The 15,471-nt window shown below is 41.2% G+C and overlaps 1 protein-coding gene across 1 annotated transcript in view; it reads left to right on the forward strand.

Annotated features, from left to right (window-relative positions):
- Positions 1–1,033: 1,033 nt before the first annotated feature.
- The window catches only part of DPP10 (dipeptidyl peptidase like 10), a 676,003-nt gene continuing 661,565 nt past the window's right edge, over positions 1,034–15,471 (forward strand). Inside the window, exon 1 of the mRNA XM_082397857.1 lies at positions 1,034–1,303. Within this exon, the coding sequence (XP_082253983.1) occupies positions 1,232–1,303 (72 nt within the window). The 5' untranslated portion in view covers positions 1,034–1,231. The remainder of the gene's footprint in view (positions 1,304–15,471) is intronic.

Below are 15,471 nucleotides of genomic sequence, written 5' to 3' on the forward strand. Positions count from 1 at the left end.
GTGCTAGCGCATATGGATGAAACTGATGGACATTGTCTATTACACCCACAGGAATTCAGCCTCCAAAGAGCTACATTGACTCATTGATTTGTATCCATGCTCCGGGGTCCTGGTACCCACACCATAACGTAAACTCCCTGCTGGCGGGGAATTTGGAGAGTGTGTTTGGCACAGGATAGGTGCTCAATAAACAAACTTTGAAAGGGAGAGGGTTGTGTTGAGCGAAGGGAAGGCTGCAAAGGAACTTAAAATTTGAAGGGTTTTCTACGTGTCCAAAGAAAGAGGAAAAAAAAAGAAAAAAGTGTGAGTACAGAGTATCATCATTATTGTTTTTATTCAACCTTTAGGAATTCCACTGGCATTATTCACCAGAGAGCTAGCAGGGGAATCCAGGCTGGAGGCTAACGGACCCCTGTCCATTGACCCAAATCAGGAGGCGCAAAGCCTCGGGTCATAAGCTATGACACCCTCTTGGGTCCCGACAAGTGCTGGTGGCCCGGATGGGGCTCTGGACCCCCCCAGTACCCCGCTGCCCCCTGCCTTCTCGGAGCGCTAGAGCATGCCCAGTGGCAGCGCTGGAGCCACCGAGGGCTTTGCACGCTGGCACTCCGCTTCTCCGGGTTTTAGCAGGAGCCTGCGGGGGGATGGGGGGGTGAGGGGACCCGTGGATCCCGGCAGCCTTGGTCGCGCGCGTGGGGAGCTGGCGCGTGGCGCAGGGGTCTCTCCTGCGTTGCGGTTACTGGGGAGATGCTGGAGCGCGGCGCCCGGCTGCTCCACCTGGCGGGCTGAGCGCGGCGCGGGGAGCCCCGGGGGGCGGGCTGGGGGCGCGGACTGCGGTAGAATGCGAGCCGGGCTCCTCCGGGACTGCGAGACAAAGCTCGAGCGCGGTCAGGGGCCGCTCGCCCGCCGCTCGCCGCTCCACTAACTTGTCTCTTGGTGGTGTCCGGTCTCCAAGGCTCTCAACGCTTTGGGGTGGTGAGGGGCGGGGTGGGGGGGTGGGGAGTTAGAGGGTCTGCGGCAGCCGGAGGAGGGATCCTGCAAGGGGGGAGCCTGCCTGGTGCCGCTCTTCCTCCTTTCCCTGTCGCTCCCTTCCCCCCACTCCGTCGCTGCCGCTTTCCCTTCCGCCAATTCGGAGAGCGTCGGGCGCCTGTGACATGCGATCGCTGCCAAGTGACGGACCTCGAGTCTGAAGTGCCCGCGAGGAAGTGAGCGCCTACGCGGGCCGCCGGCGATGACAGCCATGAAGCCGGAGCAGCAGCCCACCCCGGGGGCCAGGGCGAGCCAGGCTCAGTCGGCGGACCAGGTGAGAGTTGGCAGCTGCGGCCAGGCCCGCCAGGGGAGGGAGGCTGCCAGCCGCGCTCCCCCCGCCCCTCCTCCCGGGCTCGGCTCCCACGCCTCCCTCTCCCCACCCTCCCCCCGCCCCAGTTCCGAGGCTCTCCTCAGCTCACGCATGGACTCCGCAGGAAGTTAGAGCATCTGAGCGCGCTCCGGGGCCGGGCGAGAGGATGCGCAAGGTGGAGAGCCGCGGGGAAGGGGGGAGAGAGGTAAAGGCTGGGGTGGCCCAGGGAACCCCAGCGGGAGGGCCCCCGAGGGAGGGAGGGAGGGAGAGGTGGCCGGGGCCAAGGAATGGGGGGCCTCTTGGCTCCTAGTAACGCACGTTGGAGGAATTGCTGCGCGCCTGGAGGCGTCCACTTGCTGGGTTCGAGCCCTGTCTTCACGTAGCTCGTGAGACGAGCGCTGGCCAAAGCTACCCCAGTAGGCAAATGACCTTTAGGCCGGCAGAGTTTTTCCTTTCCTTTTTTTTTTTTTTTTTTTCCTTTGAGGAGACGGGGACGGGGGCGCACAATGGGGGAAGAGAGTATACCACTCATCTGTGGTCTGCTTGGAACGGAGCTTGGAGCAAAAAGGCATAATTAGGGGGAACTGGGAAGATACTGGCTTTAGTGATTTGTTGGGTCCAGATGTGTTGTGTCTGCAGAGATGAGGTGCCCTGTGCTGACTGAGGGTTATTTTAATCGCTTTTCCGTCTTTCCGCTCCGGCCACCCCCTTTTTGTTTCGGTCTTTAGGGATCTGTAGCATAACCATATGGTGAATCTCCATCTCTTTTCTGCCCCTGGATTGGGGTGACTCGGGAGTTTGGTGTCGCTTTTTCCCAAAGTTGGAGGGTCGGGAGCGCCGAGGTGCCCTGGCAAAGAAGAGGGCGGCTGTGATAAGCCGGGTCGAGGTGCTGTCACGTTTACCTGAATTAGAGAGTCTGAACCTAGAGGGTTACACTGAGGTCAGCGGATAACTGCGGAGCTGGAGAACGGAGGCGCCGGGGTACAGAGATGGTCCCTTTGCCCCGAGTGCACTGTTGAAGGCCGCCCGACGCATTTCTGTCAGAGACACTCCTAGCTCATTGCTAGACATGGGTGAAGGGGGTGCAAACAGCGAGCCTCCAGTAGCGTCTCGGCTCTTCGCATATTCTAAGCATTGAGGAGCTAGGGAAGGGGAGCTGTCCAAATCGTCCTGAGTGTTGGGGAGGCAGAGGAGGCGACGCCAGGGCTGCTGTGATTAATATTCTAGTCCTGGTCATCGCTCCTGGCTAGTGGCCTCTCTCTTCTCCTTTTCTCTCCCCTTCTCATTTCCCTCACATACGTTTCACACAGGTGGTGAGGATTACTCAATGCCTTAAAGCTCCCCATCCCTTTACTGGGATGAATGTTGCAGTTTTTACAAAGCAGTTGTTTTCTTAAACATCCTCTTTGCTCCCTACCCTGAGATAAATATGAAAATATTAAAACATTTGTATTACATTATATGTCCCTTCCCCTCATACCTCTTTTCCCTGCTCCCTCCTGCACACACCACAAAGTAACAACTGGTTAGCAGATTATAAAAATAATTTCAGGAGAGGAACATGGATTTAATATCCTCTTTCAGACGGACAGCCCTTAAATTTCATTAACAAGCCACTGAGCCTCTCTTACTGCTCTTGGAATGATGCTACCACTAAGAACGATTAGTCAGGCGAGAGTCCCCACGTGAAATCTTTGCTCACTAACCTGTGACGCCAGCTGGTTACTTGAGGTGCTGCAAACAGTTCAGCGATGGTGGAGGTGGGGAAGAAGAAGCAAAGCAGAGCACACAGAAGCTGAAAATGTATATGTAAATGGTGGGCAAGCAGTATATGAACAGCAAAGCCTTTTGTCAGAACGAATCTGGTACTTAAAATTCATATAAAGACAGAGATTCAAGTTTGAATCCGTTGTTTCTCTTGTTAGTGTGCATTTTTGTTTATGGTCACTTCGAATAGTCAGGGAGTGGCCATTTGCAGAACTCTTGTTTTAACTGAGTTTTTTAAAGTGCCTTTCTGATACTGACATGTTTTTAAAATGTCAATGGTTTGCATATTACGCTTGAGTTAAAATGAAAGGGATTGATTTCTCAAGGGAAAAGGAAGACTGAAATATACATGGCAGCATCCCATTGGGGGTTTTCCAAGCACTCCCAGAAAATACCTATATGTAGTCTATTCTTTGTCTAAAGCTTGACATGTGAAACGATCACCAGATGATGTGGACAATTGCTGTTGAGTGCTTAAGCTATTTCTTCTAAGATTACTAAATTTTTATTAACAGTATTAGTCATTGTGATCTAATTCTGCGATTGTCAGACCACTCTCATGTGGTCCTAGATATAATACCTCCATATAGACATGACTGATTGTTCAAGTTTCTGTGATATTTCTGGAAAGAAAAAGATTCACAAATTAATCTAAAACTGTAGCTTTATGAAGTTCTACTTACTGGTTAAATAGGGGGCGTGTTCCAGCTAGTCACTTAGTAGGTATTGATTTTCAGTGATTTAAGCTTTTGAATGTTGTCAGAAAGGTTCTTCGCTTTCTGTGGTAGAGACGTTTATGAAACCTCAAAGATGCCTTGTCCTGATGCCATCAAACGCCCATTTCCACTTACAGCGCCGTGGAAGACCATAGTCTTTCCTCTGGGTGAAATGGTTATGAGCCACATAATTTGGTTGTTGTTATGGTCCTTTAGAGAGCCGGACATCCCTGTTTCATCTTATCTGCTCTGGTACAGGGCGCCATGACCAGAGGCAGCCCTTCCTCTGGGAGCAGCTGTAGCAGGAATAACAGGAACTGAATATTTTTATTAATGTTCCAAATCATTGGAGATATTTTTATCATCTCAGTAGTCTTGCCTTTAAAGCTTCATTGATTAAATAAATGTTTATAACAGTTACTTCCGTTGTTTTTATAACACTCCATATTTACAAAATGTCTAAAAATAAATGCTTTGCTATTGGTAGAAACAGTCATTCCCACTTAGCGTATAATCAATATCCATTTTACATCAAGGGATACAAAATCTTGAGTGGCTAGTTGTAACTTATTATTAGGTTTGGAAATCACTTCCTGAATGCTTGCCAAGTGCCCAGTACAGTCCTCTGGGTTGATAAGGTAACATTCATTGAATGCATTTTTCTGTTTGATCCTCAAAGCAACTTTTTGAGTTAGGTCTTGTTGTTATTCCTGTTTTAGAGATGAAAAACAGAGGATTAAGGAAACTAAGCACCTTGATCAACCTTGACTTCATAAGTGGTAGAGATGAGACATAGCCCTAGTCTATGGCATTTAAGAAAAATAAGCTCATTTAAGTCTAAAGCTCCACCTTCTGGACTTCCCTGGTGGCAGAGTGGTTAAGAATCCACCTGCCAATGCAGGGGACACAGGTTCGAGCCCTGGCCCGGGAAGATCCCACATGCCACGGTGCAGCTAAGCCCATACGCCACAACTACTGAGCCTGCGCTCTAGAGCCCATGAGCCACAGCTGCTGAAGCCTGTGCACCTAGATCCCATGCTCCTCAATAAGAGAAGCCACCACAATGAGAAGCCCGCGCACCATAACAAAGAGTAGCCCCCGCTTGCTACAACTAGAGAAAGCCTGCGAGCAGCAACAAAGACCCAATGCAGCCAAAGATAAAAAATATATATAAAAAAAAAGCTACACCTTCTAATCTCTACACAGTTATAGTTCAACACACTCTGATTAGCATAATGCAGAAGAATTGCAAATATTATGTATGTGTGTGTACAAATTTACCGTGATTAAAGTAAAGAATTTGTTTAAAGCTTTAACTATAAATGTAAATAATATCTCTTGAAATTTAAAAGTTAACTTAATATCTCTTCTATTGATTAAAATAATATAAAAAGAACCAGATATACCCTGAAAAGTACATAGGAACTGAAAAAAAAATTTTGTATCATTTGCCCTTGGTAATGATGAGACTTTCAAGGCTTCTTAACCAAGTACATTTTTATAGTTAGACCTGGTTTAGAATTTGCCCACGTTGCCACCAGGTGGCACCCTTTTGCTGAGTCCAATGGGGAAAAGTATTTCCTAAAATGTTTGACAGTCCTCAGCTCCAAAAAACTGAAATCAAACAAAAACAAAAACAAAAACAAAACAAACAAGGAAAAAACCCATAACTTCAGTTTCTTAAGTATGACTAAAAAGTGTATTTTTATAAACAACTCTTTGTCTGTAGAGGCCGCATTAGTTATGCATAAAAAAATAAACAAACAACAACAACAACAAAACTCATTCTGGTAGAAATCCAGTCACTTACAGTTCAGCACATAGCAGCCTCTTGATGAAATAATTCATGGTCAAAATTGCGATTAAATATGTAATGTATAAAATGCCTTTTGTACAATACCGATGGTACTTTTGACTTTCATGTAATATTAACCTAAAATGTTTTCATAAAGAAATTAGAATTCACTATTTTTATTTCAACTTTGGTCTAGCAAACCTGATTAAAATTTTCAAATGTATGCTTAATGAACTCATAAAAAAGTTATTCTTCCTTTTTTCCCTTACTAATACATAAACATGTTATAATTTAGTTTATAAAGTATTGTTTTTAACGCAGAACCTCAAAAATAGCTTTTAGAAACCATGTTGAAAAACTTTATTTAATAGAAGGTTTATTACTTCTAAGCATTCAACATAAAACATATAGTATCTTATTGGTGGAAGAATTCTATATGATTTGGTTATGAAAGACATTTGATGCAGGTGCTATGTAGAAGTCTTTATAACTTAGGAGATATTATACGTTTCCTACTATCCCTCAATTTCTTATTATATATATTTTACGTATATCTTATTGCATATATATGACATTGTGTCTACTGAGTTTAGAAGATACCACAAAACATTCCTTGCTTATAAGCTTCTAATTTCTCTGTTTATTTTAAAGACTGAGCAAATTGCACATTTAAGAAAGATTAAACTATATTAAAAACAAGTTAAAGAAAATTGTATTATTAAATATTAATGCTGCATTATCTTATGAAGTGCATTCCGTTGGAAACAAAAACACTGAAACCAAATTTCTCCCAGTTTGAGTAAAAATAAAGCTATTTCCCAGTTTTCGTTCCTTGAATCAGTTATGATTATATAATGTTTTAAGCTTCTAGTACTTATAGGCATATTTTAGATTTATTTACAGTTTACCAACATACACAAAACTAGAATGTTGCAACTAAGACTGTGAGCTTTTGTGCCATCAACCAGGAGTATTTCTTTTTTTTTTAAATTTATTCATTTATTTATGGCTGTGTTGGGTCTTCGTTTCTGTGTGAGGGCTTTCTCTAGTTGTGGCAAGCGGGGGCCACTCTTCATCGCGGTGCGCGGGCCTCTCACTATCGCGGCCTCTCTTGTTGCGGAGCACAGGCTCCAGACGCGCAGGCTCAGTAATTGTGGCTCAGGGGCCTAGTTGCTCCGCGGCATGTGGGATCCTCCCAGACCAGGGCTCGAACCCGTGTCCCCTGCATTGGCAGGCAGATTCTCAACCACTGCGCCACCAGGGAAGCCCCGAAAGATTTTTTTATACACATTTTTCTACAGTTATTCCTATGCAATATTTAAATACGCACAACATTTTTGATGTTGCGACTATTAAAATTACCTCCATATATTTTCCTACTTGCTGAGTGACTTCGTGTGTTCTAATCAAGTCCACGTCTTACTGAAATGTTATAACGGGGGTATGTACTAAGACATACGTCAACTAGCAAAGGGTGGAGCTCTTCCCATCTGAAGACCTGTAAAGGCTCCAAAAAAGGGCAAATTAATAATGGAGGGAATATAAACTTCTTCATAAACACGTCTTCATGTAAAGTTAGAAATGTTTCCACCCTCGTGTATGCTTCCTCGCTTTGAGAAGTCCTACAGCTCAGTGTTGATTATTCCCAGCACACTCTTGTGTTAAAGTTTATGCTTGACCTGATCCACAAGCTTTTTGGCAATAACTAATCTCCTTTTACTTTTCTCCATCTAGACAACACCTGTTTTCCAAGGCTTTTAAATTGTGCACCTGTCACCCCCACTCCCCGACCTGGTAGACATCCTTATCATTTGTTACATATTAACTAAAGGAAGGCTTGTCATTTCCAGGATGGTAGAGAAAGCTGGGAAGTCGGCTCAGTGGAAAGAATGGGACACTTAAGAGAGAGCTCCTCTACTGTAGATTCATTTTAGTTAAGCTGTCCTAAATCTCCAAGGTTTCAAACATACCCATATGTGATGGTAAATATAACACCCACTGCCAGGCCAAATACAGAAAACTGACTTGTATCCAAAGCTGATTAAAATAAACATTTTATTTTAAACTGTAATTGATGTTAACAGCACTCTTGGTAATATCTTCTACAGAATAAAAAATGATTTTCATTTTCTTTCCAAGTTTGTCATCCCGTGGTTTATTTGAAAATTGTTAAAGCACTAATAATTTTTAAACCAACTTTCAGATAACATGCTTATTCCATTAACCAGAACAGTATATTTTATTGTACAATATATTTTGGAATTGCCAAATGATTTTCAGATTTAATCATATTCTGGGGAAGAAGGCAACATGAGGTAAGGTTGAAAACAGAGTCCAACAGATTGCAGGTTGAATCCTTCTTCTTCCCTTTATCATGCAATGTAGGGCACATGCTTTAACCCCTCTAAAACCTTTTCCTCACCTTTAGAGGAAGCAGATGGGGAGAGTGCAGCAAGGGTGAGAGACAGTCTGTATGAAGGGCTTGTACAATATCTGGCCCAAGGCAGCACTTAGTATTTTTATTCTTATCGCTACTATGCTTCTCAATCATCTGAGAAGATTATTTCATTCTTTTGCAAGGGTAATTTTGCATTTACCTTGATGAAAATGCTGAATATATATGTATGTGTGTGTGTGTACATTACCATATGTACACGCACCATGTACACGTACATACCTATGATCTAAATATACTGGGTGTTTTACAGTTGGTTTATTGTAAGGCATTAGGTAAAAATTTTTAACAACCTGACTGATTTCTACTGTTTTTAGCTGCTCACCTGTTTAGGATCTTCTTTGAAGTGCTCATGGTTTAATATTCTCTTTGCAAAAGTTTGGTTTCCAGAAACGATTGAATTTCCTTAGAAATTCTTTGCATATGGGAACCGATGATATGTTGAGTTGAAATTTAAGAAAAGTGCATAATCAAAACTGACTTCAGATCTGGAAGAGCCAAGTCAAGCTGCCTGTGTATTCTCTAGCCAAGGTGTATATTATCTGACTTGAATATTCTTGTAATTTATCATACTTATCAATTTTTCACAGGTCAATGCAAAAACCTATGTATCAGATTACAAGAGAGCAAATGAAGAAAAGTGAGGAAACAAGCCATGTTGATTACCTTTATCCCCAGCCCCCTTTTGAGATCTAAATGAAGATTCAATTTCTTCTTTCATTTGAAAGTCTCTGCTCTGAAAACATAAATATGACAAATCTGAATTATATCACTGAGAACCTGAATGGCAGGCCCTCCTGTGATTTATTTTCAAATAATGGACCAGAGAGACCACTCGAAGTTGCATTAATAATGCTTGTACAGGGTAGAAGCAGGCCTTTCCTGTTACTGGTACATGAGTTTACTTTTTGCAAGAGGAATGGAGTAAGTGAAAATTCTGATACTCACGCTTCCATTAATCACATCTCACCTTCAGGAAAGGTTTTAATATGAGTTAATTAATGCAAGACATGGACTTCCTTTTTTTTTCATTTCACATACTTTGAAACAAGTGCTAGAAAGTCTTTGTTTTAAAATAAAGCAACCCTTTCAATCAATGTTTCATAAACTTGCATAATGATTCTTCTCACCTAGACACAGAATCCAGGATTAAGAATCAAGACACCTTTTGAATAGAGGTCAAAAATCTCTAGAAAAATCTGAAATTCATGTAGAATTTCTAAAATGTAGAAATAGGTCATTTGGTTTGCGAGGTTAGCATATAATTTACATTTCCTGGGCTCTATGAATTTATGAATAGATTTTCCTATCTACTCCATTAGCTTTTAGTGATTTTAAGGAAAAAGACCATGCATTTCACTGGTTTGTTTCTTTTTAGAATACTACAAAACGTGTTTTAAGATATAAAGAAAATATAGTTTGAAGGTATATTCATCATCTTCATAAAGTTATTCCTTTTCTCTGATCCTATGAATTAAGCGTATTCTGTTTCTTGACAGTCATGTTGGCAGTGATAGGTAGGTGTGAATTGAACCTGGAGTTGGAATGGAAGAGACTCACCCTTATTCACATCTGTGGAGGTTGTTTATAATTATTCTAATTGAGGTTTACCGAACATTAGTGCCACAGTGGCATTACGGGTGTTTTCTTTTGCATCTGCCACTCCTTACAAATGTCTGTTTGCTGGCAGAATCAGTGCTTCTTATGTTACAGGATTGTCATTTTGATTCCTTTGTCTCCCTTTGCATCTGTGTCATCTCCAAATCCAAATCCAGTTTTTTCTACCTTTCTATATTTCTGAGATCCAGTCTCTGTCCAAGACTGATTCCCTGATGTCTAAACTACTGCGATGTCCATAGTGGCCTTGCTCTTCCAAATTCTTCCTTCAAATAGCCATAAAGTCATAAATGGTGATAACATTTTGAGAAACTGTTCTGATTGCTGAATCTAATGCCTTTGTTTTCAAATCAGGAGACAGTCAGTGCAGAGGTGAGTGGCCCGTCTCAGATCACACAGTTGGTTAGAATCAGAAGCAATAATTGACTTTGGGTCTTTTCAGCGATGGCCATTTTTCATGTGTCATGCTGCCAGAGTCAGCTATTGATACAGAGCCTTTGATAGTTTCTTGGTGGCACTTTCACCTTCCTTAGCATTTGATGTCAGAGTAAAATTTGTTTTTTAAATTAATGTTCTTAAAAGCTTTGAATCTGTAGGCAAAACTCACTTGACATTTCTTGGTTTCTCCAGTGTGATGTGTTGGTTCTAGGCCAGTGGTCCTTAGACTTTTGGCACTTGGTGGCAAAACTTCACAGAACCACATATGCATCTTCTCCAACTTGCCATGGCAAGAAGTCACCCCAGTGTCCTAAAGCCATCCTGAGAGTAAACTATGAGATGCACTCTTCCAAGGAAATGACAGCATCTCTCACTGTACATGAAGACACAGGCATTCTTAAACCTCTTCTCTTCCTCTCAGCATGAAAGAGGACCCATTGATCGTCTTTCAGCAGTTGAAATTGCAATTCAGTGATGAATAGACGAGTGATTGGATGAATCCCTTTTTAAAGAAGGAGGGATGCACTTGGCACTCTAGAAAACACGAAGGTGAATTTTAGAGCTTTCTTGATAAGTTAATAGCAACAACAGGCCTCTGATTCGCTGGAGTTCTTGGAAGACAGGGCTGCTTCTAGAAGCTGTGGTAATTTTGTCAGAGTCCCAAGTTCTAATACCAGACCAGAGAAACTTTTATCTGCTAAATAAATAAACAAGAAGTAGTTTTTTGTTTTTTTTTTAGGTTACAAATACAAATTGACTTTTTTTTTTTTAATTTTATTTATTTATTTTTGGCTGCGTTGGGTCTTCGTTTCTATGCGAGGGCTTTCTCCAGTTGCGGCAAGTGGGGGCCACTCTTCATCGCGGTGCGCGGGCCTCTCACTATCGTGGCCTCTCTTGTTGCGGAGCACAGGCTCCAGACACGCAGGCTCAGCAATTGTGGCTCACGGGCCCAGTTGCTCCGCGGCATGTGGGATCCTCCCGAACCGGGGCTCGAACCCGTGTCCCCTGCATTGGCAGGCAGATTCTCAACCACTGCGCCACCAAAGGAAGCCCCAAGAAGTAGTTTTGAGTCACACAGAATTCTTTTTAGTGGAAAGAACTACGGCTTTCTATTAATTTAACCTCAGTTTAAACTCTATTTACTAGTTTGAGCAAGTCACCCAGCCTCTCTCTGAATTTAATACTCCATTTGGAAATGGGATGGTGCTTACCATGCAGAATTGTTCTGAGGACTGGCAATGAGATAGGTTTATTCAGCAGGGGATGCTGAAAATGGCTGTGCTTTTTGTTGTTGTTGTTATTGATGTGTATTGTGTTGCTCTGCCAGACAGAGGCAAAGGGATGGGCAATCAAGCTTCACTGGATTGGAGGTTCCAGCTTTCAAGCTTTTTTCTCTGTTACTTTGATTAAACTTCAGAGCAACTTTAATACTGAGCTCTTGTTTTATTTTGACATGGAGATTATATGGATTCATCCTGGCTCCAAAACAAACATGGATTAGGAGTTGGTCAGTAAAATGTATGGCATCCGTTTATTTTTATATTCCTTATAAGCGCAGAAAAATCAACAAAGTTTGCATTCTGAAGCTGGAGAACTGAATGTGGATTTGCCTTTCCTGATTTCTTCCCTCCATTGCATGGTTAAAATCCTTCTCATGCTTCTGGTACATTCTACATTTGGAGTACTGTTTCATTCTTATTCAGAGCTAGTCCTTGAGCTGTAATGGCGAATCCAAAAAAACTAATATAGAATCACAGACGGTGCAAATATTTGAAAGTAGGTAAATACAATCTAGGATTAGCTGCTTGGGCTCAGAAATGTCAGCTTCGTATTGCTTATTCGTCACACAAGGCAATTTTAGTTAAGGGGAAATCCAGGACAAAAGCATCATGATATAAAATTGCTGGTTTGGAGCTATGCAGCCAATATAATTGTTATATAAACTCCAATGAGTCACTCTGTAACAAGAAGAGGTGTTTCAGAGAGGTCACAAAGTACCAAGAGGCTATATAGGTGATAAAAAAATTAAGTAAATATGATAACATGGAACTGCTATCGTTACCGTCTGCTGAATTATATTTAAAGCCAATTTTTGAGGAGAAAATATCCATTCTTATGAGTATGCTGCAGTTTCATATTAAATGACCTGAGCATGGGAACCAATAGATTGCCAGCATAAAATCCGTACATGGTAATTATTAGTAACAAGCGCTATGTGTCCCTGTTTCTGACTCTGAGCGTTTTAAGCAATATAATCTAATTTTCCTTTAGTTCTGCCCCTATAAGAGATGTGATTCTTTGAGAAGAATCTTAGAACTGACTATGGTGATTAAGTCACCTGGTCTACTGATAAGACAACTGAGAATGATAAAGGCTAACTTGTTCAAGGTCATACCCACTGATGAATTTAGAAACCAGAGTAGATTAGAAACCAGAGCTCCTCACTTCTAGGTTGGGAGTTGGTAGAAGGAGACTCACTCAATCATGGGATCATGGAAGTCATTTCTGGTTGTCTGTGTTCTTGTCAGAGAGGTAAAGGTGGATGAGAATTAACATGGGAAGGTTCCAGCTTGTTTAAAAGTTCTTATTTTTTTTTTTTTCAAGTCAATTTAATGAGTATTTATTGAGTGTCTACTAAGCACACGAATTGTGCTGCCAGAATAACAGTGATCAAAGGATACTGATCTGAATGAAATTCTCCTTGAAGTGTTTTCCAGTTGGTTTATGATGTTTAGAATTGTGGCTCCAGGGAATGACAAATGGAGATAGTCTAAAAACACAGTTCTGTGTAGATATGTTTTGAAATGCTTAGTGAGACTTTTGGCTCTTTTATAAGTGAGAAGCAGGTTAAATTTTGCTTGAAGAATGGCCAGAAGGTCCTGACCTTTAGTATTTGCTGGCAGAAATTAGGAATCTTAATAATACGTGACTCCAAAAAAAAAATGTAGAATAGGTTGGGAAAAAACTAAATTACATAGAGGAATATTTAAAAATGATAAAGCAACCAGCAAGGGGGTGTACGTAGACCCAAGGAGTTACATGTGTGTTGCTATTGCCGTTATGTATGTCCTTGTATTTTTCTTCCTCCTGTTTTTTTTTTTTTTCCACACACACACACTGTATTTTATTTTTACAAGAGATAAATAGACTGACACCAAGCATTGTACATGGATGACCACAACAAAAGCAACAATGATTGCAATTACCAAACATGAAACACACTCATACTATGTCATAATTTTAATTTAAAAATTTTTTCTAGGCAGTAGGTTTAATAAGATTAGATCTATTATATATCAATCCTATCAGGAAGCATCAAAGAGCAGGTAGTCATGTGTGTAAAGATTGTGTGAAGCCTCGATTTTCTGCGGTTTCTCATTTCTCAGATGAAGTGGCAGAGAATGAGAAGAGATGCTGTAGATTATATACGACCTGTAAAGCAGCACTGATCCCTATCAAGTAAGAAATCCTGGATCTCATATAAATATACAGGGAACATTATGTCAAGGACTTAACTTATTAATAAAGGAACCATCAAGATGGTAAAGCTGGTTTACAAAGCATTTGAGGAAGAGAGATTTATATAGTCAGGAAAACAATAGCATATGAAGTTTGCAAAATTAGATAAAAAACTATTCCGTATTGGATATTAACCAAAACTGGATAATATCCAATAGGGAATTTAAATGATAACCTTTGTGGTTATCTTTTATAGCAGACAGAGATTTTTTGTAACTTATCTATCTTCTACAATTAACATCTAACTTTACAGACTTTGGATCTATGTCAAAAGTAAATGGTAAGTCTAAGAAAGAGACATTCTCCTTAAATTGTATAATTCTTGTGTGGGCTGATTAGAAATTCCTCAGTCTTGACATTAGAAGGATGGACACGCAATCATAATTATGTTTTATTTCCAAGTTCTCAAAAATTTTCTTAACATCCTGACCTTACAAAAATGGTGCAGTCTGGGTCTACACTTGATGTTGCAACCAACTTCTTAAGCAATTTGATCATAGCTTTTTACAAGCCCTGTGGAGCTTCGAATGTCAGACCCGATTCACCAGCGACGAAGTTGCCAGTCAGCCAACATTGCTTGTCAGATTTGTCCCAACAAATTGGTCCAGGTGTTTTTGAAGGATGGAAGAGAAACAGTTTGATAATTTCAGTAGCTCTCTGTGGAGAAGATGAAGTAGAATAATTGCACACAGGGAGGTGAAAAGCCATTCTCGACAATTTAGCAAAATAAAGTTCTGATCAAGTTGCATTGTGGTAGTGGTTCCTGGGAATGGCGGCTTTCAGAGCTGCCCTTTGTTTGTTTTTCTGTTTTTATGACGACTATGGTTATACTGCACTGTATATTTGAAAGTCGAAAGTTGCTGAAAATCTTAAAAGTTCTCATTACAAGAAAAACATTTGTAGCTATATCAGGTGATGGATGTTAACTAAACTTGCTGTGGGAATCATTTTGCAATACATTTATCAAATCATTATGTTGGGCGTACACCTTAAACTCGTGCAATGTTACGTTGATTATATCTCACTAAAGCTAGAAAAAATTAATTTAAAAATGATACATTCTGGGTTTAATTTCAAGTTTGAAAATTCCTAGCCATGTGAAGTCTATTCAAATATTTTATTCTGAGCCTTTGTTTGCTTATCTGCAAAACCTGAGGCTCTAATTAAAAACAAATAAGCAAGCAAACAAACAAAACCGAGCTGCCCTTTGGAGGCGAGAGATACTGTAGCCCCCGACACAGTCTGATTTAAGATGTATCCTAAATGTTCTTTTCTTGTCACTAACTTTCCTGACTGCCAGTCAAGAGAAAGCTCTTCTCATCTGTCTGAATATATCTGAATTCCACCCTGACTCCCTTTGGTCTTTCAGCTTTAAGGCTGAGCAAGGGGTGGTCATGATTTAGGTCTAACTGTATTTATTTGATATGCCATGGTGACTTGGTAGGCTGTGTCTTGAGAACTGATATTCAGGGCAAGAGGAAATGAGGGCTTTATGAATGTGAGGGGGTGGTGACAGGAGGAAATAAACATAGAAATAGGGCTGGGAATCTCTGGAGAGAATGATCACCTGCACGTGGGGCAAGCCACTTCCCTTAACTGACCCTCAGTTTTCTAATCTGAGTGAAAAAAAACAAAAGGTAAGTTCAGATGAGTATTTTTGTGCTATGGATAAAGGCGTTTGCTGAAAAGTTAGGGGTTTAAACAATCTTATTGGATTACTAAGACTTATTTTCCTAAAATATCTTTTACTACCTATAGAAAAGTATCCTACCAAGTATTAAGAAAGATGCTCTAGATCAGTATTGTCCAATAGTACATTCTGGAA

The sequence above is a fragment of the Balaenoptera borealis genome (genome assembly GCF_965194805.1).
Source record: "Balaenoptera borealis genome assembly, chromosome: 6".
NCBI lineage: Eukaryota > Metazoa > Chordata > Mammalia > Artiodactyla > Balaenopteridae > Balaenoptera > Balaenoptera borealis.